Source organism: Molossus molossus, unplaced genomic scaffold, assembly GCF_014108415.1.
Source record: "Molossus molossus isolate mMolMol1 unplaced genomic scaffold, mMolMol1.p scaffold_m16_p_12, whole genome shotgun sequence".
NCBI classification, from domain to species: domain Eukaryota; kingdom Metazoa; phylum Chordata; class Mammalia; order Chiroptera; family Molossidae; genus Molossus; species Molossus molossus.
In genome coordinates this window covers 71991079-72015054 of record NW_023425347.1, presented here as the reverse complement: position 1 = coordinate 72015054, position 23976 = coordinate 71991079, and the positions used below count along the sequence as shown (strand labels likewise).

At 49.8% G+C, this 23976-nt stretch overlaps 2 protein-coding genes across 6 annotated transcripts in view; one reads left to right on the top strand and one right to left on the bottom strand.

The window, feature by feature from the left end:
* Positions 1 to 3793, top strand: part of RNF220 (ring finger protein 220) — a 228946-nt gene extending 225153 nt beyond the window's left edge. For 3 of the 5 annotated variants that reach the window (XM_036255490.1, XM_036255489.1, XM_036255494.1), the window contains 3 exons: positions 1782 to 1890; positions 2034 to 2108; positions 2823 to 3790. In XM_036255490.1, coding sequence (XP_036111383.1) covers positions 1782 to 1890; positions 2034 to 2108; positions 2823 to 2894 — 256 coding nt within the window. In that variant the 3' untranslated portion in view covers positions 2895 to 3790. Of the gene's footprint in view, positions 1 to 1781; positions 1891 to 2033; positions 2109 to 2822 lie in introns of all 5 variants that reach the window. The other 2 variants (XM_036255491.1, XM_036255493.1) reach the window with 1 other exon arrangement.
* A 2131-nt stretch (positions 3794 to 5924) lies between these two features.
* On the bottom strand, positions 5925 to 23741 carry TMEM53 (transmembrane protein 53). Its single transcript, XM_036255495.1, has 3 exons — positions 23634 to 23741; positions 11111 to 11232; positions 5925 to 6789 (listed from the first exon to the last, which is right to left on the bottom strand). The coding sequence occupies exons 1-3, from the start codon at positions 23692 to 23694 to the stop codon at positions 6136 to 6138; spliced, it is 837 nt and encodes a 278-aa protein (XP_036111388.1). The 5' UTR covers positions 23695 to 23741; the 3' UTR covers positions 5925 to 6135.
* Between the last annotated feature and the right edge of the window lie 235 nt (positions 23742 to 23976).

The window sequence follows — 23976 nt, the reverse complement described above, 5'->3', positions numbered from 1 at the left end:
ACAGATTGTTACCCAGTGACCTCGGTTACTTACAACAGAAGTTCTAAGTAAGATCATCTGCTAAGAGTCGTGGAGTAGAGGACGCATGGGCGACCAGCCAATGTTAATGGTTAAAAATAGCTGTAAGAGAAAAAGTTCTCAGACGTCCTCTCCCTCCCATCCTTGTTATCACGACCTTTGTTCAGACCACTGTCATCCCTCACCTGGACTATTGCAGAAGCCCTCTAACTCAGTGGTTTTCAACCTGGACTCCAGGACCTGGAATTTCCTGATGGGTTAGAGCTTTTAACAAAATCTAATGCCTGGCCCTGACCGGTTTGGCTCAGTGGTTAGAGAGTCGGCCCACGGACCAGAGAGTCCCAGGTTCGGTTCTCGCTAAGGGCACGTACCTCGGTTGCAGTTTGTCCCTGGCCCGGTTAGGGTCGTGTGGGTAGCAACCAGTCGATGTGTCTCTCTCACATCAATGTTTCTTTCTCTTCCCTGCTCTCTCCCTCCCACTCTATCTAAAGATAAATGCAAAAATGTCCTCAGGTGAGGATTTAAAAAAAAATTTTTTTTTTTAAATCTAATGCCTGGCCCTGACCAGTTTGGCTCAGCAGTTAGAGCATCAGGCTGTGGTCCAAAGAGTCTTGGGTTTGATTCCAGCCAAGGGCACGTGCCTCGGTTTGAGGTTCGTCCCCAGCCCAGGTTAAGGTCGTGCAGGTGGCAACCAATTGATATGTCTCTCTCACATCGATGTTTCTCTCTCTCTCTTCCTCCCTCCCTCCCGCTCTATCTGAAGATAAATGGAAAAAATATCCTTGGGTAAGGGGCTAAAAAAAATGTAGTGGCTGGCCCTGGCCAGTGTTTCTCAGTGGTTAGAGCATCGGCCCATACGCTGAAGAGTTAGGGTTCAATTCCCAGTCAAAGGCATGTACCTGGGTTACAGGTTCAATCCCCAGGCCTCATCAGGGTGAGTGCGAGAGGCAACCAGTCAGTGTCTCTCACATTGATGTTTCCCTCTCTTTCTCCCCCTACCTCTTTCTCTCTCTCTCTAGAAATCAATGGAAAAAATATTCTCCGGTGAGGATTAACAGAAAGAAAAAAAAACTGGTGTATAGGGCAAAGTTAATATTCCGGTGTGGATAGAGCTTAAAGTGTGTGGCAGGGTGCTGAGGGATGTGGCTGGTTGGGGATGGACCAAGGAGGCCCTTGTAAACTTGTGAGGAATTTGGTAGAGTTTTACTCTGAGGGAGACATTGAACTGTTGAAAGTAGAAATGGTCAAATTTGTAAAATTCTTGGTGCTGGGAGAATAGGATGGAATGAGGGTACTGGAGGCAAAGCAGCCATGCCATTCAGGGTAGCGATGCAATCCATAGAAGAAATCACGAGGACCTGGGTGAGTGATGGCAGAAGTGGAAAGAAGTGAAGAGAGTCCAGAGGTAATGGGAACTAGATGACCAGTTTTGGATGTCAGGAGTATCACTTCTCAGCCTTTTGGTTAAGATCAAGTAGATGGATGTCAGGGGTAACAGGAATGGTTTCGAGAAGGAATGGTTTGAAACTGGTTCCCAGGTATCCGGTTTAGAAATTCACCAGGATGGAAGTGGACGAACTAGGAGGGTGAGGAGTTCAGTTGTGGAGTGTGGAGTTTGCAGATATAGGATATGGGCAGGTGGGTGGCAGGGCACCTCGGATATATTTATTTGTGTTTCTGGAATTCAAGGGAGGTGTGGAATGGAGGTTCAGATTAAGAATGCCAGCCTGCTGCCTGCCCAACTATGCTGTTCCTCTTTACAGAATAACCGAAGATTCGGCTGTGACCACGTTTGAGGCCCTGAAGGCTCGGGTCAGGGAACTTGAACGGCAGCTATCCCGTGGGGACCGCTACAAATGCCTCATCTGCATGGTGAGAGGAAGGGAACCTACGGGTGCCCTTGGTCAGACTTCAGTGCCCCCTAGGGGTTGGAGAGGGTCTCTGCGCTGTGATCTGACCTCTTTAGAGGGTGGGCCAGCCTCAGTGTGACCCCTTCTCTGCCCACCTCCTCCTAGGACTCATACTCGATGCCCCTAACGTCCATCCAGTGTTGGCATGTGCACTGTGAGGAGTGCTGGCTGCGGACCCTGGTGAGGTGGCATGGGGATTGTGGAGTGGGTGGCTGCCTTGGGTACTGCCCAGATTTCCTTGCTTATGCCTTAGCCTGCTTGGGAGAGGGACGAGGAGGGGGGACGGGGGGCAGGAGCACAGAACACAGCCAGAAACCAGGATCCCCGCCCCCTCCCCAAGCTCACCACATTCTTGCCTCCGTGCTCTGGGTTCACTGCCTGCTCCCTGGCCTTTGCCTACCCCACCCCCATAAGGCCCACTGTGTCACACATATTGGTGAGATCCCAGGTCAGGAGGAGGCTGGGTGTGGGTAAGCAGGACCAGGGCCTCAGCCCCTCCCCCTCCCATTACTAAGCTCCCTCTGCTCCTGCCCCTGTTCTTCGCTCAGGAGCAGCCATTAAAATGTCGCCCGGAGACAGCAATAAAAGGCCCGGACGTGGGCTCTGTGTCCTGATCAAAGGCCGCATGTAATCTCGTTAGGGCCGAGGCAGCCACAGCTGGACCCAGCCTTGTTCTCATTACTGGGGCTCCTGCTGCGGGGCTGGCCAGGCGGTTTGATCCTGGCATCCCCCCAACACAGGAGCGCGCCTGCCTGCTCGGGGCTGCCCATGCATCCCAACCTAGGCTGACAGGACCAGGGTCCCAGCACACAATTGGTACAGGCCCAGGTTCTCACATGAGCGAACGCGCAGCACTGTATGCATAACCGAAGCCCTCCCTTGCTCTCCCTGCAGGGTGCCAAGAAGCTCTGCCCTCAGTGCAACACCATCACAGCGCCTGGAGACCTTCGGAGAATCTACTTGTGAGCGAGCCCCCCAGGCAGGCCTTGCCTTCAGCAGCCCCACCTGCCGCCTCTGACATGGCCCTACCCCTTGTACATACTTGCACACAGGTTCCCCGTGTACATACATTCGCGCGCACACACAGACAGGCCTCTGGAGCCAGAGTGGATGCTGAGGCCCAGGCCCTGCCAGGCTCCCACCAAGTTGGGGACTGTACCCCCAGGGTGTGGCAGGGAGGTGTAAGTGGGGTGGGTAGCAGGGCAAGGCTCCTGAGATCTAGCCCCCAGACCAACCGACAGACAGACAGACAGACAGACAGACATGCAAACACCAGACTGAAGCACATGTAATATAGACGTGTATGTTTACAATGTTGTGTATAAATGGGATAACTCCTCACCCTCACCACTCCCCTGCCCTTCGGTTGTATGATTTTCCTTTTTTTAAGAACACCTGGAAGCAGTGCCTCCTTCAGGGCTGGCTGGGAGCTCGGCCCATCCACCTCGTGGGGTGCCTGCCTCTCCCTCTCCCATGGTGTCCCTTCCCTCTCCCATGTGCTCGGTGTTCAGTGGTGTATATTTCTTCTCCCAGACATGGGGCACATGCCCCAAGGGACGTGGTCCTCTCCTTAGTCTTAGCTCCTGGGGCTCTTTATAAGGAGTTGGAGGGGGGAGGCACAAAAATGGGAACCGAGCTACAGCAGGGGCTGATTGGGGTTGGACGAGGGTGCTCCTGGCTGCCCAGCCCTCTACCAAGAACCATTCCTGGGATTCGAGCTACTGTTCCCAGGTTAAAATGTTGTCTCCCTGCCCCTCCTGTGGGCCCCATGGTGTGATGCTGTGTCTGTATATTCTATACAAAGGTACTTGTCCTTTCCCTTTGTAAACTACGTTTGACATGGATTAAACCAGTATAAACAGCTGCTGTCTGTGAGTATGTGTAGGGAGGGATGGATGATGATGGGGTTGGACAGAGGCAGTTAAGGGGTTAATTTCTGGCAGCGGTGGGGGGAAAGGACTTGTCTGTGGGTGTGGAAAGCAGTGCAGGGTTGGTCTGCTCAGGGACCCTGGAGCATTACGTCTGTGGGGGTGGGGCTAGGGACCTAGATTCCTGACTATTGATGGGTGGGGGCTCCAGGTTAATTCCTTATCGATGTGGAATCGTCAGCTCATTAATCATACAAGAGGTCAGAGCTTGGGGGTACAGAGGGGATGCAAGCTCTAGCCCCCAATCTAAGGCAGGAGTAGCTAGAAGCTTGGATAAAAACACAAGCCCCAAGCCTCTGTTCCTTTTCAGTCCTCTGAAACAAGCCAGGGACTAAAAAAAGGGAACCACCATCTCAGCACCCCTGTGGCTTTCTTCTGTTCTCCAACCTAGTAACCAACTGCCCAGTATAGCTACTGCCAGGATCATCAAATGGGAACAGTAGAAACCCCTATTATCCAAGATGGACCCTCAAGTCAGGCAACTGAGGCTGGGCAGTGCACTGGAGACAGTATTTTGTCAAATCATCCCCATGGCTGCCGACTGCCAGTGAGTGATCAGGCCAGTGCTCGAAGCTGCAGATGAGTCCTTCCCCACCACAGAGCTTGTTTTGAGGAAATAAGATCCTAAAATTCAAGACCCCAGAGTATCTCCATAACTCCAGACTCTATTTACAAATTCTCACACTCCAGGTCTACCCTCCATCTTCCCAAATCCCCTTAGACATGCCAATCTCTGACATGCCCACTGTGTACACTACAGAATTGGGTCCAGTTGGAAACTCCTGCCTCCTACACCCAAATCACCCTGGTTGGAGCCCAGTGGAAGCCCTTCAAAGCCCCATGCCCAGTTTGATGGCTCCAAATATCCTGAACCCAGGATCCTGAGGCCCGAGATTCTAGGGGAATGTATGTGGCCTCTCCAGGAGGAATAACCACAGTGATGGTTAAGGGTTTGGAAAACAAGTGGGCAATGCCCAGTTTCCATCAGGCTGGCTCCTTTCTGGTCTCAATGCTCCCCTCTCCCTGCCTTGGACTCAATAGGTCCTTGATGGCTGGTGACTCCCGCCCTGGGGGCCATATGCTCTCTAATAGGGGCCTGAAGCTCACCCTGCTGTAGGATTCTTAAGCTCCATCTCATGGCACAGGCAGCACTGCCACCTGTTGGCCATGGCTAGGAATGCAGCCACACAGCTGCCAATAGTCCCAGTCCCCAGAGGTCCCAGAGGACTGACAGGATGCAAGTAAAGTTCGCTGAGGGTCCATCAGCCCTGAGATTATCAGCCCTCAGCTCCCGCCTAGAGCTTTTCCAGCCATTTCCTTCACTACCTGTCAAATTTTCAAAGCTCATCACTGCCCAAGTCCCTTGATCACCACAGTAACAAATATTTCTTGAATACCTACTATGTGCAAGCATTGTGCAGCAGTGACTTGTAGAATGATAGATGATGATACAGAACTCTAAGGCTAAAGCCACCGTTCCTGCCTAGAGAGGATCCAAGTGGGACTCGAAGGAGATGAGGGAGTTTGTTTCAGACAAATGGCCCCTTGCCCTGGTGCTGGTCTTCAGGGTCCTTACTTCACCTGTCCCAGCTGCCACATGGCACTACTGTCTTCCTTCTGCTCCCTATTCCATCTGCCCATTACACACACACTTTTCAGCTTCCCTGGATCCAGTGGCTTTCTGGCAAAGTGGTGGACCTGGGCAGGTCCGCCACCTCTGCATCTCAGCTCTCCATCTGGCTTCTACTTCGGACTCCCAGGCAGTGAGATCACAGAAGTCACCGCATCAATTGCCAAAGTTGGGTCCATAGAAATTATGCTTCATGCCAGAGGGCTTTGACCTTCCAGGGCCTTGGAACAGAGACCACAGCTCCTGCCCCAGCTTGATCCTACCCTCTGGCACCTCCTCACAAAACTCACTTTCCATTCATGGAATCAGAGATCAACCCTGGGGCTCATTATCAACCTCCCCACACCCCACTTGGTTAACCCTAACCCTAACCCTAAATGCCGCAGGAATCCGCAGCCTGATGCTACACTTGTCCAAATACAACCACTGTAAGGCTCCTGCAGAGACATGCCCAGGCACTCCCCCGCCAAGGATCCTGGGATAAGCAGACCTCCAGTCTCCCAGTAAAGGAATTCTCTACTTGGGAGACCACGAAGTCCCAAAGGGCTGAAGGGAGCTGAACCTGAAGAGGACCATCGTGGATACAGGTTGTGAGGAGGTGACAGGCATTTATTTCTGGAGCAGATGTGAGGCGGGTGGGACAAGGACTTCAGCAGTGGACACAGCTGCGCATGAAGTTGACACACAGGCTTGTGTAGTAAGTAGGGTAGTCGCGGAGGTGGCTGACATGTGCAGATGACACAAAGTCTACAGAGCGCACCAGGACCCGCTGTGCCAGCCGTGCCTCCACCATGCGTTCCACATCCCTGGCCAGAACCACCTCATCGGCCCTTGAGTAGAGGTAGAGCTCAGGCCAGCGAGAGGCTGCATCGAGCAGCCTGTCATAGAAGTGGGTATGGAAGAGGGCAGTGAGTGGAGCAAGCAGGACATGGAACAGGACCGCCACCAGGGCGAAGGCCAACAGGAGCAGCAGGCGCAGCACAGCAGGCCGGTGCTCCAGGATGGCTGCCAGGGCCCGCAGAGCCCCCACCAGGTTGCTATCACCAGGACCGCTGTCAAAGATGGTGCCTACCACCCGCAGGTGGCAGAAGCGCCGATGGGTCTGCAGGAGCTCCAGCACGTATCGGTACAGCATGACACCGGCATTGCTGAAAACATGGAAGAGCAGGGGCTCCTTCTCAATCTCGTAATCAAAGAGGAGCTCAAGTAGCTTCTGGGCCAGAACACGAAGTGAAGGGATGCCCAGGGACTCGGAGAAGAAGACCATGTGCCACGGGGCTGTGTATCGGATCACGATGCAGCCCTGTGGAGAGGAGACAGGCCTGGTCGGTCCTCAGGGATGGGGTGGAGGTGAGTATAAACTAAGGTCAGAGGGTCCAGCAGCTCCAACTTCCACAGGCCCAGTAGCCTAGCAGTGCTCCAGCCCTGCTGCAGCCTGGGCACCAGCTCACCGCTCACAGACACAGTGCCTTCCAGAGTGGAAGGTTGAAGAATAATCACTTCACACTGGCCAAGCCCTCTCAGCCTGGGATGATGGTATGTGAGGCCTGGAGCCAGAGCATGCTTTGGAGACATCTGGGCTGATCAGAAGGAAGTCTCCTCACTCTGGTCCACTTCCTGTCTCTCTCCCACCCGTGACCTTGCATCCTCATCTGCTCAACTCTAGCACATTTGAGGCCTCGCTGCTTGGCTCTACCCTGCACAGTGACTCCCCTCTGCACTCTCTACCTCCCAGGCACAAGGAGGTACCTGACGAGACCCAGGACCCGAGACACAGCCTGCCCCAGACTTGACCACCAGAGGCCACTCGAGAGTCAGACCCGCATCAGGTCAGTCTCTGGGCACTGCTACCGACCCACAGCGTCCTGAGAGCAGTCCATACTTTCTGGCATCAGGCACCTGGCACCCAAATCTGTCTGGCTCCAAGGCCTGAGATCATTCCTCCCACTAGCCCTAAAATTCCATATATAGTAAAGGCTGTTGTTCCTCAAATTCTAAAATCTGAGTCAAATTCTCTCTAGGATTCTGTACCCCTCAATACCTGGGTCAAGTACACCTCAAAGTCTCCAGACAGATCCTCTTCTAGGTCAGTTAAAAAATGCCACTTGTCTTGCCCAGGGTGGGTCAGTGGTTGGAGCATTGGCCCATGCACGAAAGGATCGCAGGTTCGATTCCCGGTCAAGGGCATGTACCTGGGTTGCAGGTTTGATCCCTGGCCCCTGGTTGAGGGGCATGCGAGAGGCAACCAATCGATATGTCTCTCTCACATTGGTGTTTCTCTCCCCCCTTCTCTCGTTCCCTCCCACTCTCTCTAAAAATCAATGGAAAAAATATCCTCGGGTGAGGATTAACAAAAAGAGAAAAAGAGAAGGTGGCCAAAGGGACCAGACCTGAGTCCTAAACCCCTCTCATTAACTTGTGCTAGAGACAAAGGGCCCTTTGTTAAGGGACTCAGAGTTAGGCAGACTCTAGGGTCAGACAGGGCTGGGTTCAATTCCTGGCACCACTTCTTGACAGTATAGCCTAAGAGCAATTTACTTCATCTTTCTGAATCTGTGTCTCCATCTATTTCATAGGGTTATGTTGAAAATTAAATGAAAAAATGTATCTCAAGTGCCCCAAACAGCACCTGGTAGAAAGTAAATTCTCAACTACTAGTGGCAGTAATAAGTGACGGTAGGAGTAATAGCAAAGGACCACTACTCGAGTGCCCCACAGCCAAACAGGGATGGCCAGCTGAGGTTAACCCCTGACTTCATGCCGCCAATCTGACATCTGCCCCAACTGCTCCTAGCGCTGCTCTTACCAAGGCCCTGGCATACCTAAGCACTCCTCCCGAGACTGCAGAGGGCGGTCCCTGATGCCACCTGGGCCCTTAGCTCTGGAAATTGCACAGAGTGCTCTGTTCTTATTCCCCAGTAGAATGTGAAATGTCTTCCCACCCACCCCCAACCACACACAGCATTGTCCATAAATGCAAACACACTCTCACCTCACTACCACGCACGCAACTCCCGAACTAAACAAAGCCGGTCCACCTCACGTCCCACAGACGCAGACACGCAAGGCGCCCGCCGCACACCAGGATGCACCCACTGCACCAGCTGTGAGTGCACAAAAAGCACAGCTGCCAACACATACCCACAAGCACATATACTACTGGCGAGTACACACACTTTCATGGGGCACTACCTTGAATGAGCATATAAGGACACACTCAGGCGCACACACACACACACCCTCCTCCCCGGGAGCATTCACATGCAGAACTACCTGTTGGTTCAGACATAACCTCAGCAATTCCTGTGAACACGCCATCTTTAAGGGCACACACAGTGTTCCCTCTAACTCCACATCCCCTGGGAATGCCCAACCCTCCCTGTGAAGGGCCCACACACACTGAGCTTCCCTGTGTCCAAAGGCCTGGGCCTCACTTGGAGGCTTCCAAGGTGCCTGGCATCTCTGCTGCCACCTCCAGTCAGATGCTCCCAGAAGTCCCTGCACCAAGGACCTAGGTCTGACTGCATGTCAGATCCGTCTCTTCTCTCCACCAAAGCCCACCATCTCTCCATCTATGCACATCCTCAGTCCCAGGACAAAGCCCTGCTCTGTCCTTCCTCACCTCGCTCTCCTGTATTTTCAGTTTCCATCTCTCTATATTTTCCACACAGACCAATCTCATTTTTTAAATGTTTTTATTGATTTCAGAGAGAGAGAAAGGAAGAGGGAGAGAGAGAGACATCGATGTGAGAAACATTGATCAGTTGCCTCCCAAACAGGGACTGAACCCACAACCTGGGCATGTGCCCTGACCGGGAATCGAACCAGCAACCGTTGGTGCGTGGGATGATGCTTAACCAACTGAGCCACACTGGCTGCGGCACCAATTTCATTTTTTTTTTAAAGCTTCTACTTTACATCATGCTCCCCTCTAACTCTATCCAACCTTCTCTTCACCTTCCTAAACACACTTTGACACCACCCTCCTCACCACCTTATCCCCTCCCATTGGCTCCAATATGACAACTGCACTGCTCTTCTCAAGGTCATCATATTCTCCCAAACAGTCAAATCTCATGATGGCTTTCAGTCCCCATCATACTTCCCTTCCAACAGCATTCAGGATCATACACTCCTAGATATATTCTCTGGTAGCCCGGGCTCTTCAATAAGTTGTTATCATGAAAACTGGGACTGTTCTAGATTTAAAAGAGGGTCAAGGAATTAGATGCAATGGGTGATTCTGGATTAGATCCTGATTTGGGAAAATCAGCTATAAAGGACACTTTGGGGACTATTAGAGAATCTGAATATGGACTGGAAACTAACAAGCTCCCTGATGCATCAACTTCCCTCCACCGGCACCCCCAACCCCAAGGTCCTGACCCCTACAACACACTCACTTCCTGGCTTTTAGTTCTGGTCCCTCCGATCCTTCCCCTGCTCTGGAATGAGGGACTTTCAGAAGCACAAACCTAACTGCACACCCCTGCTTAAATCCCCTAAGGACCCTCCTCAGCTGGACAGGTGCCCTTTATTTCATTCTCTGTTCTAGCCACACTCACCTATTCCTATTCCTCCACCTGCCCTCATGGATCTTAGTCTAATGGCGGAGCCAGACAAACAAGCCTAGCCCAGTGAGTGGAATTCAGAAGGAGCTGAAAATAAATTTAAAAATTAAAAAAAGGAGCTGAAACTGCTTGCAGAATAAGGCAATCTGTAAAAGGTGATGCCAGAGGACCAGCCTTGTCGGTTACCAGGAGCCTCAAGCTCAGAACTACCTCTTCTCCCAACCCTTCTCCCATCCCAGGACCACACCCCCCAAGCACAATGCAGACATGGGTCAGTGGGGGGACACTGAAGGGAGGAGACACCAGCTGGCCTTCTCCCAAGAGACTCCTACTCCTCCTCAGTCCAGGGCTCCCAGTTGGCGCTGGGCTATCTGTGCTGGTGTCTCTCTATGTTGGGAGGTCTGGGCTGAGGAAGGCAGAGCAGGGCCAGGCCAGAGACCAAAGATGTGAAAGGAGCTTTTAAAACATAACCCGGCCTTCCTTAGGTTCTCACATCCAACTCTTGGTGCAGCCTGAGAAGAAGCAAAGAAACCTCAAACCTGAATCTCTTTTCCAAGAGGCCCTTCCACTCTGGGAAAGTGAAGGTGCCATGGTCAACCCAAGACAGAGAACCTCACCTGGTCAGAAAAGGAGAAAGTCCTGGGAGTGCAGACTGTGCCCAGCACACCGGCCCAGGCTCCTGCTGCCCAGATAGGCAGTATCCAGCCAACAGAAACTTGAGATCTGGGCTGACCCCACAGCTGGGAGCACATCAGGGCTGGGCTACCCACTGCGGGGTATGAGGGGAAAGGAAGGGGGAGCAGGTCAGGGGGCTGAAGGGGACAGACGAGGCCACAAAGCTGGCAGCATGCAGGGGATAATCCTGCCAAAGACCCATGACCCCAGGATCTTCCTCACAGGCCATTCTTGGTGCTGTTCCCAGGCCTGCCTTCGCCGCAGCCCAGAGATGAGGGCAGCCAAGGCTCAGAACCCCACCCCACCCCCACCCCCAGCAGAGCAGTCACAGGTGGCAGGGCCCCAGCAAGCCGGGTGTCTACAGCCTGCAGTACTCACCCTTTTGTGGTAGATGGCGCTGTATTTGGCAAGGTTCTTGTCAGTGCAGCCACCCCAGCCCAAGAGAATCACCAAAGGCTGTCGAGTCCCCGGCTCCTTCCCACCTTGGTTCGGGCTGTTCTCTGAAACAGACAGGTTAAACTGTGAGCACTGGAGCTGGGGTGCAGGGTGGGGGTGACTGGCCAATCCAGAGTCAGCACCACTCTGGTTGCAGGCCCAGGCATTAGTAGGCCAGCCCCATTGCCTCAGGTTGCAAGGGGCTCCTTCTGTCCTCTGCTTCGGGTGGCTTTTAGGCCTCTCAGGAGGCAGGCACTACAGGGTCATTGGAAAACCCACAAGAGGGCACATTTTTTTCTTTGTTTTGTTTTGTTTTGCTTTTTTAATGTTTTTTATTGATTTTTTAGAGAGAGAGAAACATCAATTTGAGATAGAAATGTCGGAGAAACATCGATCGGCTGCCTCATGCACGCCCCCTACTTGGGATCGAGCCTACAACCCAGGCAGGTGCCCTGACCAGAAATCGAACTGGGACCTCCCAGTCCATGGGACGATCCTCAATCCACTGAGCCACACCAGCAGGGCAAGGGTAACTTTCTTTCTTTTTTTTTTTTTTTAATCCCTCACCTGAGGACATTTTTTTCCATTTATTTTCACATAGAGTGGGAGGCAGGGAGAGGGAGAGAAGAAGAGAGAGAGAGAAACCTTGATGTAAAAGAGACACATCGACCGGCTGCCTCCTGTACGACCCCAATCAGGGCCAGGGACCAAATCACAACCAAGGTACATGCCCTTGACCAGAATCGAACCCACGACTGTTTGGTCCATGGGCCAACACTCTAACCACTGAGCCAAACCAGCCAGGGTGAGGGCACCTTTCTTTAGTGACTCAAAGACAAAGCCCAGTTGAGAAAAGTAAATACATCCTCCATGCAATTTCACCTTCTAATCCAGGGGCGGCAAACTACAAACTATGGTCCAAAGCTAGCCATGGTCTGTTTTTGTATGACCTGTAAGCTAAAAATAAAAATGGTTTTGCCTCCTGGTCGGTTTGGCTCAGCGGTTAGAGCATCGACCTGCGGTCCAGAGAGACACGGGTTTGGTTCCCACTAGAGGCACGTGCCTCGGTCACAGTTTGTCCCTGGCCCTGGTTGGATCCTATGAGAGGCGGCCACTCAATGTGTCCCTTTCACATCAATGTTTCTCCCTCTTCCTCTCTCTCCTTCCCACTCTGTCTGAACAAAAATGGAAAAATGTCCTCGAGTGAAGATAAAAAACAAAAATGGTTTTGCCCAGCCTGTGTGGCTCAGTGGTGTTGACCCATGTACCAAGAGGTTACCGGTTCGATTCCTGGTCAGGGTACATGCCCAGATTATGAGCCCGATCCCCAGTGAGGGACATGCAAGAGGTGGCCAATTGATGTTCTCGCTCATCGATGTTTCTATCTCTCTTCCTCTCACTTCCTCTCTCTCTAAAATCAATAAAGGAAAAAAAAATGGTTTTTACATTTTTAAATGGTTTTTTAAAATCAAATAAAGTTCTATTAGAACACAGCTACATTCATTTACTTCTTGTATATGGCTGTTTTCATCTAAAACAGCAGAATTACTCTGGCCAGTTTGGCTCAACGGCTGGAGCATTGGCCCGCAGATCAGTGAGTCACGGGTTTGATTCCAGTCAAGGGTACGTACCTTGGTTGCAGTTCGCCCTCATCCTACTTGTGCAGGGCTGTGCAGGAGGCAACCAGTCAATGTGTCCCTCTCACATTGATGTTTCTCTCTCAACCCCCTCCTTCTCCCTCCCTCCCACTCTATCTGAACAAAAATGGAAAAATATCCTCCAGTGAGGATTTAAAAAGTAAAACAGCAGAACTGAGTAGTTGTAACAAAGACCAAAAGGTTCACAAAGCCTAAAATACTTACTGGTCCCCTACAGAGAAAGTTTACCAGCCCCTATTCTAACTCCACAAACAGATGGAAGAAGAGGGTCTTAGAAAGATAAATGGATAGGACAGTGTAAGCAGAGAGAGGGAGCAGACCAACTCAGGTTCATGCCAAAGTACCCACCCTGTCCTACCAGTGAATAACATTAGCTGATATTTATTGAGGTTCAACCCTAACACTATGAGAAATATTATTACAGATGAAGAAACTGAGGCAAAGAGTGGTTACGTTACTTGCCTAAGGTCACACTGGACCCTGCTCTGCATCCTGAATCCTGACTAAGCCACTCGAGACCTTCTGTGCCACCAGCCCTGTCCACTAGAAGCACATCTCTAGTGACGTTCCGAGGCCTCCGTGTCTGCTATGGAAGAGGCCTCCCTGCAACCTTGCTGGTCAGAGCCCATCTCATTTCCCCTGCCAAGTGAGGACCACCCCCTCAGGGGGACTTCTGTGCAGGGACTGCTAGTTATCTGCCCTCCCAAAGGGCTGGGAGGGCTGGGGTGTACCTTTCCAAGGATCAAGCCACTTGGCTATGCTCAGCTGCCACCCTGAGATTTATGGAAGCTGGTGGTGACCTGGCAACAGTAAATTTTAAGGCTAGTTAAGAGGATGGTAAATATAAATCACTAACCTTTGGACAAAAGGAAGACAACAATTTCCTGTGGAAATTAATGTGATTGAAAAGTTCAATGTTCCTGCTCTCCAGCAGTGGCGACTCCAGCCTGCGAGATTAACTGCCTGCACCCACGGGGATCCCAGGCTGGGTTGCAGCTCGGCCTGCAGCAGGGGCTGCCAGCACCTCGGCCCCTTGCTCATGCCTGCCAGGCCTCTCAGGCTCGGTCAGAGCCCACAGCTCTAACTCGGGCCACTCCAAATATTCTCACTCCTTTTCTCGCCTGGTGTGCCCCTGTCCTCTGCCAGAGAGCTTTGCCTGCACTGGCCTTTCTGGTAAAGAGGCCACATCTGGACCTCACTGGGGCCCAGTCCAACCTTGCCAGCAAGATCAGGCAGCGGCAGCCTCATGGGTGGTAATCGACAGCTATGGATTAGAGATCTACCTCTGAACCTCTGTGATCCAGCAACTGGATTTCTGAGACCTGCCCCAGGGAGGCTCCCACACCTCTGTGCAGCTGGCTGAGCATAGGTTCCCTTCCTCTGGCCTATTGGGTCCCCTCCATGGGTCACCACCAAGACATCAGCAAAGGGCTTTGGAATTTATCTCAAATACAGAGAAGGCAGCCAAGGGAAGTCACATACCCTGGGGGCTGCCCAAAGTTAAGGCCACCCCAACCAGCAGTGATGATACATTCCCAGTAGGGGAAGGTTCAGACTGCTTCTGCCCGGCCTTAGATATGCCCCCCCCCCCATGGGATTTCTGACTCCATTCTGCTCCACTGTAAGTTATACAGGTACCCTGGGCTTCACCAGCTCAGGTAAAACTGACTCTCCCCCAAATACGCATCTGAAGAAACTTAGCATGTGAACACCCTGAACACACTGCCTACTCCCAGAGCCCGAGATTTCCGTCCTGTTCCTAAAGGCGGGGAACTGGTCCCTCCACTCCTGCCAGGCATTCAAGGCTGCCCACGGAGCCACAGGTGCTACGCACCCGTGGGCACCTCCCACTCCCTGGCACATTCTCCTTCCGGTGCCCTACTTTCCATACCTACTCTTAATTCAGAGCCTATGTCATGGCCTCCTCCCACTGGAGTCACACTGGCCCTTTTGATTTACATGAAGTGCTATAATCCAGAAAAGCCCAACGTGCTCTGGGAGCGTGGCTGAGAGTGATGGTGACTGGGAAAGGCCTCCTAAAGGAAGATGCATTTGCTGCTCCGGCCTTGAAGAACTAGCAGGAGCATGCCAGGTACAGAGAAGGCATGACCAGGGGCAGGGGACTATGGAGACGTTACAGTTGGTCTGGGGCACAGCAAGCCTAGGTGAGGGAGCACCAATGGTCCTGAGAGCTGCCAAGAGTGGACTGGGGCCCGATCCTGCAGGACCTTGAAGCCGTGCTCATGAGTCCAGATTTTATTCCACAGCAGTGGAGAACAAGTGAAGATTCTGGAACTGGGGCAGTGGCATGATCCAACCTGTACTGATTAATGACTTGCACAATTTGTTTAATGTCTGTCTCTTACCTCAGCCAGCAGGCTCAATGAAGGCAGAAAGTGGGCATGTCGTGTTCATCGCCACATCCCCCGTGCCCAGCACTGTAGCTGGCATACTCAGGCACTCATATGCTGAATGAATGAACACGTGGCTGTGGAGTGAGAGATGGATCCAAGGAGAAAGAGCTGGCATTCTTCTTGTTACCCCATGCCCTTTCCAGAGCATAAAAGTAACTGCTATGGCTATTGTTATTTATGGCCACAGAGGGATCATGATTCCTACACCCTCTTGTAAAAGCCCTTGCTCCCTTTAGGCTCATTACACTGGTCATATCACCCCCTCCCCTCCCACTGCTGACAGCTCTCCCCTCAGGCACCGATGACAGGCCTGGCTCAGTCTTCCAAGGACACTCCAAGACTTATGATGACCCACCTTGTTCCCAAACCACCATAAAACTCTCTGAAGTCCACATCTCCTTCCAGCTCCTCCCCTCCCCCTCTTTCCCATTACCAAGAAAAACAGTAACAGCAAAAAGAGCATTATGTGTCAGGCACTATTCTAAGCACTTTATCTATCCACTCACTTTGTCTTCATAACAATCCTATGAACAAGGAATTGTTATTATTCTCATTTTACAGATGGAAACTAAGCCACAGAGATAGGAAATGACCTACTCAAGATTATGCAACTAAGCAGTGAAGCTTGAATCCAAACCCAAGTGGTCTAGAGTCCAGCTTATAGACGCTTTCTCAGCCGGCTCCCTGGGTAACAAAACCCAAGGCCCCAGTCTACCCAAATCTCTGTCGCCTCAGCTCCAAACCTGTACACATGGCTGCCTCTGTACATCAACAGATCCAACAATGACCTCTTCACATGTTCCTCCTCAGGGAACTGGTCACACCAGCCAGAACCTCAATGTTTGCTGCCTTATTTGGTCCTGCAACCATCCTGGGTGTTAGCTGCTACTGTTAGCTACTCTCTCCACTTTACAGATGAGCAATCTAAAACACTGAGAGGATAAATCTCTTTCCCCAAGAACCTGCAGCCAGTAAGCGTCCATCTCTGGACCACCGTGCCGCACTGCCTCCACCTCCAGGACCTGGCACATGCTCCTAACGCCCTGGCTAGTGCTGAGGCTCCATGTCCACTCCACCTCCTGAGTCAGCTCACTGTTCACTTCCAGGAAGACCCCTGCTTGACGTCTTCCCCAACTCTTCTCACCCCCCACCCCAAATCACCAGACCGGGCTAGATGGCCCTCCTCTGCACTGTCACAGCACCCACCATCACCATGTCACTACACTAATCACACTGCCCTGAAAGTGTCCATTAGGAACAGGTAGGAGACTACTGTAACATACAAGGCAAAAGATGGCAAAGGCCTGAACCAGAGCAGTGGGAAACGGGTAGGAAGGGGGAGGAAAATGATAGAGAGAAGAGAGTCATAACAATTTTAGAACATGTATCAAAAGTCTCAAAAACATGCAATCTTTGACTCTGTAATTCCAATTCTAAGAAAGAAAAACATTTCATTGGATGGAAATATTCAGTAACACACTAAGCGGCCCTGGCCAGTGTGGTTCAATGGTTACAGCGTCAGCCCATGCACCAAAGGGCTGCAGGTTTGGTTCCCAGTCAAAGGCATGTACCTACCTGGGTTGCAGGTCTGATCCCCCAGCCTGGTCGGGGCACTGAAGGAGGCAACCAATCAATGTGTCTCTCTCACATCGATATATTTTTCTCTCTCTCTCCTTTCCTTCCTCCTTCCCTCTCATTCTCTCACTTCCACTCTCTCTAAAAATCAATGGAAAAAAATAACCTCAGGTGAGGAATAACAAAATAATAAATAAATAAATAAAATGGGCAAAGTATATGAAGAAATACTTCTCTAAAGAAGACATATAAAAGACCAATAGTACATGAAAAGATGCTCAACATCATAGGCATTAGGGAAATGAAAAACAAAACCACAATGAGATACCACCTTATACCCATTAGGATGGTTATAATCAAAAAGTCAGATAGTAACAAGTGCTGGTGAGGATGTGCAGAGATTAGAACCCTCATATACTGCTAGCGAGAATGTAAAAAGGTACTTCAAAAAATAGTTTGAGCCTGGCTGGTGTGGCTCAGTGGTTGAGAGTCAACCTATGCACCAAGAGGTCGCCAGTTTGGTTCCCGCTCAGGACACATGCCCAGTGGGCCCGATTCCCAGTGGGGGGCATGCAGGAGGTGGTCAATCGATGTTCTCTCTCATTGATGTCTCTCTCTCTCTCTCCCTCTTCCTTCCTCTCTCTCTAAAAATCAATAAAGAGTCCGGCCGGTGTGGCTCAGTGATTGAGCATAGACCCATGCACCAAGAGGTCGCTGGCTCAATTCCCAGGGAGGACACATGCCCAGGTTGTGGGCCTGATACCCAGTGGGGGACATGCAGGAGGCGGCCGACTGATGTTCTCTCATCATCAGTGTTTCTATCTCTCTCTCCCTCTCACTTCCTCTCTCTCTAAAATCAATAAAGGAAAAAATAATTTAAAAAAAAATCCTGAAAGTTAAAAAAAATCAATAAAGAAAAATGTTTTTTAATAGTTTGACAGTTCCTCAAAAAAATTAAACATAGAGTTACCATATGAACCAGCACTTCTGCTCCTAGGTATATATTCACAAGAGAAGTGAAAACATGTCCACAAAAATACCTGTACACAAATGTTCATAACAACATTATTCATAATAGCCCAAAAAAAGCAATGCAAATGTCCATCACCTGTAAATTGATAAACAAAATGTGATATATCCATACAATGAAATACTATTTGGTCATAAAAAGAATGAAGTATTGACACATGCTACAACATGATGAACCTTGAAAACATGCTAAGTGAAAGAAGCTAGCCACAGACCATGTATTGTATGATTCCATTGATGTGAAATGCCCAGAATAGGCAAAGCCATCGACAGAAAGTAGATCAGTAGTTGCCAGGAGCTGAAGGGAAGGGGAAATGGGGAGTACTAACAGGAACACAGTTTCAAGTTAAGGTGGTGAAAATGTTCTGGAATTAAGACAGTGGTGAGGGTTGCATAATTCTATGACTATAGCAAAAAACAATGAATTGTACATTTTATTTTTTAATACGATTTTATTGATTTTTTTAGAGAGAGAGGAAGAGAAAGATAGAAACATCAATGTGAGAGAGAAATATCAATTGGCTGCCTCCTGCACGCCCCCTACTGGGGATCAAGCCCAGAACCAGGGCATGTGCCCTGATGGGGAACTGAACTGGGACCTCTTAGTCCATAAGACAATGCTCAATCCACTGAGCCACACCAGCCAGGCTGAATTGTACATTTATTTATTTATTTATTTATTTATTTATTTATTTATTATTTTTATCCTCGCCTGAGGACTTTTTTTTTTTTTAATTTGTCTTCAGACAGAGCAGGAGGGAGAGAAGGAGGAAGAGAGAGAGAAACATCGATGTGAGAGAGACACATCAACTGGTTGCCACGCACACGACCCCAACCGGGGCCAAGGATGAACCGCAACCGAGGTACATGCCCTTAGCAGGAACCGAACCTGAGTCTCTGGCCGGCGAGCCAACGCTCTAACCGCTGAACCAAACCGGCCAGGGCTGAATTGTACATTTTAAAGGGGCAAATTTTGCCCTGGCCGGTTTGGCTCAGCGGTTGGAGCGATGGCCTGCGGACCAGAGAGTTCCAGGTTCGGTTCCCGCTAGGGGCACGTACCAAAAAAAATAAAAATAAAAAGCCTATAAAGGGGCAAATTTTATGAATTACATCTCAATAATGCTATTATTTTTAAAAAGTAACACCAATACATTAAGTGAAAAAGCAAGCTGAAAAGCGGTATGAACAACAGAATACGTATATATTTTTATATTGCATATATGTATATATATACAAACATAAGTGTGCATACAAAAAATACATCAAACATTAATAGCAATTATTTCTGAGATTAGAAGCAACTGTTTTTTCATTATATTTTTTATCCATTTTCTAAAATCAATATGTATCACTTTCACAATGAGTTAAAATGTTATTTTTTTAAAAGGGGGGGAGGGTGTTCCAGAGAGTCAAAGCAGTTGAGAAGTCACAGACGTCACGCCTGGATGCCCAGTAGCCCCTTGGCAAGACAGAAGTATTCTTTTCTACCCTGGCACTTTCCGGGCACCCCCACAAAACAATTTAATCTCACAGGCTCCGTCTTCTAGAATTTCTCAACAAAACAATACTGACATCAATAATACAAGAATTACAGATACATATATTGTACAACAGTTCAAGTCATAAAACTGAAAGGTAAATTAGATTGTGTATACCCCAGGGGCAGACAGAGGCGACAAAGGAAAGAGCTGACAAGGCATAAGAGTCTGTGGCACAATATGTGCTTTTGATCTGTACGCCTGAATCAAAATACAAAGAACCTGTTTTCTTTTTGAATGTGAAGAATAAAAGGATACTCAAATTCCTCTACTCCCCAGAAATACTTTCTAAAGTTTCACAGTTCCTATATTTAAACAAAATTACTTTATTTTTTGAATTTACTTTCGTTTTGTTTTTTGTTTTTTAACTTTTTGAAATAACAGCATAGGAATGTGGCATAGTACCTAAGAGTATATACTGTATGAAAACATAACTGGGTTTAAATGTCTGGCTCTGCCACTAATAACTAGGAAACAGATCTTGAGCAAGTTCTCTAAGCTTTAATTTCCTTATCTGTGAAATGGAGATAATAATACAAAGGAGCATGGTACCTGGCATAAAGAAAGAGTTCAATAAATAGAAGTTATTATTTTTACTTCATGAGGAATGCATGTTCACTGTAGAAAGGAAAAAACGAATATCTAATAAAATTGGAATCATACTGTTTCGTAATCTGCTGTCTTCAATTTAGCAATATATTGTGAACACCTCTCCCTGTCAGTTTATATATTTCTACACCATTCTTTCTAGTGGCCGCAGAGCAGCTACAGAATATTCCATCATTTATGGTGACCAATCTCCCATTATTAGATGTGATGTTGTTTCCAATTTTTTGCTGTTATAAAAATACTTTAATGGACAGCTCTTTCTTTGTGTATGTCCTTAATTGTTTCCTAGAAATGGAACTGTATTCAAGCAACACTTCCTAAAGGCAAGTGAAATCTGCATGCAAAAGTTTAGGAGTGAGGCTTCTGAGTTGAAATCTGGGATAACCTGGGACAAGGTATTTCCCCAAGGAAATGAGATGAGAGCAGAGTATCAGGAAGTGGAGGGGATCACTGGTCAGAGAAGAGTGGGTGGGTTGGGGAAGATTCCAGGTCAAGGGAACAACTTCAGTAAAAAAACAGACAAACTATCTTCGGCATGGGCAGCCACAGACACTGGTGGTGGGATTCCCAGGACAGGGGTCCTGAGCTGCCCTGCCCTCCCCAGCCTGGGCTTTGAATGACCCCAGACCTGGAGCTGCCTTCCACTAACTGATGAGCCAGCAGCAGCTGCTCACCTCTCTGTCAACTAAGCAATGCTGGGCTCTGTGGTTGTGATGTTCAAATATGAGGGGAAAGCAATTCCAGAAACCAAATATGACTGTCCAAATATGACTGTCCTACATACTTCTCCACCATTAAACAGTAAATGCAAAATTTGAAGGACACTCTCCGGGGTCCCCAAAAGACTGTCACTGTGTGAAGCCATGTCAGCCTTGAGGGGAGCTCTCTGCAGATGGAAGCAAATAGATTCAGGTGATCACAGTATTGTTACCTCCTTCTGAAGAGACCTAAAACCTCCAGCTCAGATCTGGGGTATGCACATTGAGAGAAAGCACAACGAACTGAAGCCAGTCCGGAGGAGCAATCAGGAGGTTATTAGAATTACATCAGAGGAGAGATATTCTGAAGTCCCTAGAGGTATTTCTCTTGGAAAAGAGAGATTTGAGGAAGGCATGAAGCTGTCCTCTTAAGAGAGGAAGATTACTGTTGTACCTACCACAACCCTCTAGCCTTCCAGTTACCACATCATTGTGAAACCAGCTGCTTATAAACCTCACCCCTTCCCAAAATCACAGCTCCCTAAAGGGAGCCTATGTGTGAGTCACTTTTGAGGCACCAGCAGCTAATGCATGGCCAGGATACAGAAAATGCTGAACTGAAAGAGGAAACAACAGGAAGGCCTATTGTGGCTCAAGAAAGGGAAGTGCTTTCTAACAATCCCAGTTGTCCCCTACAGGCCAGGATGTTTGGGAAGATGCATCCCGTCAGGGAAAGGTCTGACAGCAACAGAATGCCTTCATGCTAGCAGAAGAATGCAGAACAAAATGGCCCCGAGATTTCTTCCAACTCTAGGATCCAGTCTCCTCAAGCAGTGAGGGGAGCCACAAGCAGAAAAAAATACACCAACAATGTGCCTGGCACACACATCCAGTCACTGTCTTGTTAACCCTCACAATCCCTGGAGTAGGCATTATTATTATTCCCATTTTACAGTGGAAAAATCTGAGGCTCGGAGAGGTTCAACAAGTTGCCAAGCCATAGAATCAGTAAGAGGTAGATCTGAAACACAAACCAAGACCACCAGGCTGCCCAACTGGGCTGAGAGAGAACGTCTGCCTTCCTGGCCATGCAGAAGACAGCTCCAGCCCTTTGCAGCTGAAGGCTCTCCAAGGACAAGAATATTAACTGGCTTCACCTCCTCCTGATACCAAAACTTTCCAAAAGCACTTTTACATCCATTAGCCCAAGAGCCCTAAGCCAATAGATCAGGTTTCCCTGAGCCCAGCTCTAGGGAAATATAGCTGGTCTAGAGCCATCTGTTCTGTGGGAGCCAGGGGCTGCCCTCCTCTCTTAGACCTCAACCAAGGAACACAAGATGCTATGGGAGGGGTCTAGGAAGACTCCTGAAGGAAGCAACATCTGAGCTAAGCCTTGCATAATGAGCCAGACAAGGAGGGGGCAGTATGGGGCAGCAGAGGGGAAAGGGCATTCCAGACAGAGGAAACAGCATGAGCAAAGGCAGAGAAGCAAGAAATGTTTGGAGAATCACAAGCAGTTCGGTTGCCAGAACATAAAATTCAAATAATAACAGTGAAAGGACATAGTGACCAAAGAGGTAAGCCCAGGCTGATAAATTATGAAGGACTCTGAATGCCATGTTAAGGAATCTGAACTTGATTTATCCTGAGGGCAATACGGAGCCACTGAAGGGTTTGACACAGAGCCCTGATAAGACCAAACCTTTGCATTAGGAGGATCACTGTATTAGCGATATGAGGCTGAGCTGCTGGCAGTGAGACTAGACACATGAAGGCAATGTGGAGTAATTCAGGGGAGATATATGCTGGGTTTAGGCTGACTTCAAGGCTCCATAATTACTAGTCAGGGCCCAACTTTCCATTCTCTGGGTCCCCAAACCTCCAGTCTTACTCACACTGCCAGGGACCCAGGCCTGCTCTACAAGCTACTAATTTTTTTTTAATCCTCACCCAAGAATATTTTTCCATTTATCTACAGAAGGGGCGGGGGTGGAGAGATAGAGAAACATAGATGTGAGAGAGACACATCGACTGGTTGCCTCCCACACGACCCCAAAAAGGGCCAGGGACCAAACCGCAACCGAGGTACGTGCCCTTGACCAGAATCGAACCCACGACTCTTTGGTCCGCCGGCCAAAGCTAAAACCGCTAAGCCAAACCGTCCAGGGCCAGGCTTCTAATTTTAGGGAGCCTCCCACACATCTTTCTTTAATGGTATGATTGTAGGGAGGAAAATAATGCTAATCACTAAACTTGCTCCATGCCAAACACTATGCAGCGTCCTTAACACAATCTCAGTTGTGCAACCAACAACCCTGTGAGGGAGGTCACTATCGGTATCCCCGTTTTGCAGATGAGGAAACTGAAGTTCTGAGGGGGCTGCCTGCCAAAGGTCATCAAAGCTACTAAAGGGAGGAGTCTGGATGCGAATCGACGTCTATCTGACGGCAGGGGGCAGGGACTGCTGTGTTAACCACAGCTGTGGAGAGGTGGGAGAGAGAAGGGTTCTGTGTCCTGGGCTTCCGCGAAGACCCCGGGAAAATAGTGAGCGGGACTCCTAGACGTAACTGCCTAAAAGAGACTAGAAGTGGGAAACCCGACCCTAAACAAAGGAATCAGGAGGGCCTCTGCCCTTCCCAGCCGTCGGCTACCAGGAGAAAAACGAGGGTATGGCCTTTAAAATTCCTACTGAAAACACAAAAAAGGCCCCAACAGAGCACAGCACGCAAGGAAGGGAAGGGGGTCCGACAGGTTGAGCACTCAGAGGCGGGGCTTACAAGGGGGCGGGGCTCTCCGGGCCAGACTAAGTGTAAAATAAGCGGGACCCTGCGAGGGGCTGGCCGCAAGGGGGCGGGGACGCGAGGGGGCGGAGCCACAGCTGTGCTTGCGACCCACAGACTCGTTAAGTCATCTCCCCACGACTGGACCCAACCCTCGTTCCATACCCCGGCTCCGGCAGGGCTGATCCGGGATCTCGATGGTGTAATCCAGCTCAGCCGAGGGCATGATGAAGGTGCCGGTCCACAGCACGGGCCTCCCGCCGGAACTCCCGCTGGCGCGCTTGCGACTCACCCGAGCGCCTCCTGGCACCGCCCAATCACCACCCACCTCCCCCGGCGCTGCCCAATCCCTGAGCGTACTCTGTGACCTCCCACCCTAGCAACCACCGAGTCTCTCTCGGAGCCTTTCGCCGCACCCCACTAGCTCGGCCCTAGCAACCATGTCCCGCCCCACTCTATCCCTGGCCCGCATCCATTGGCTAACTTGCTTGATGTGGGTCAGGTATTG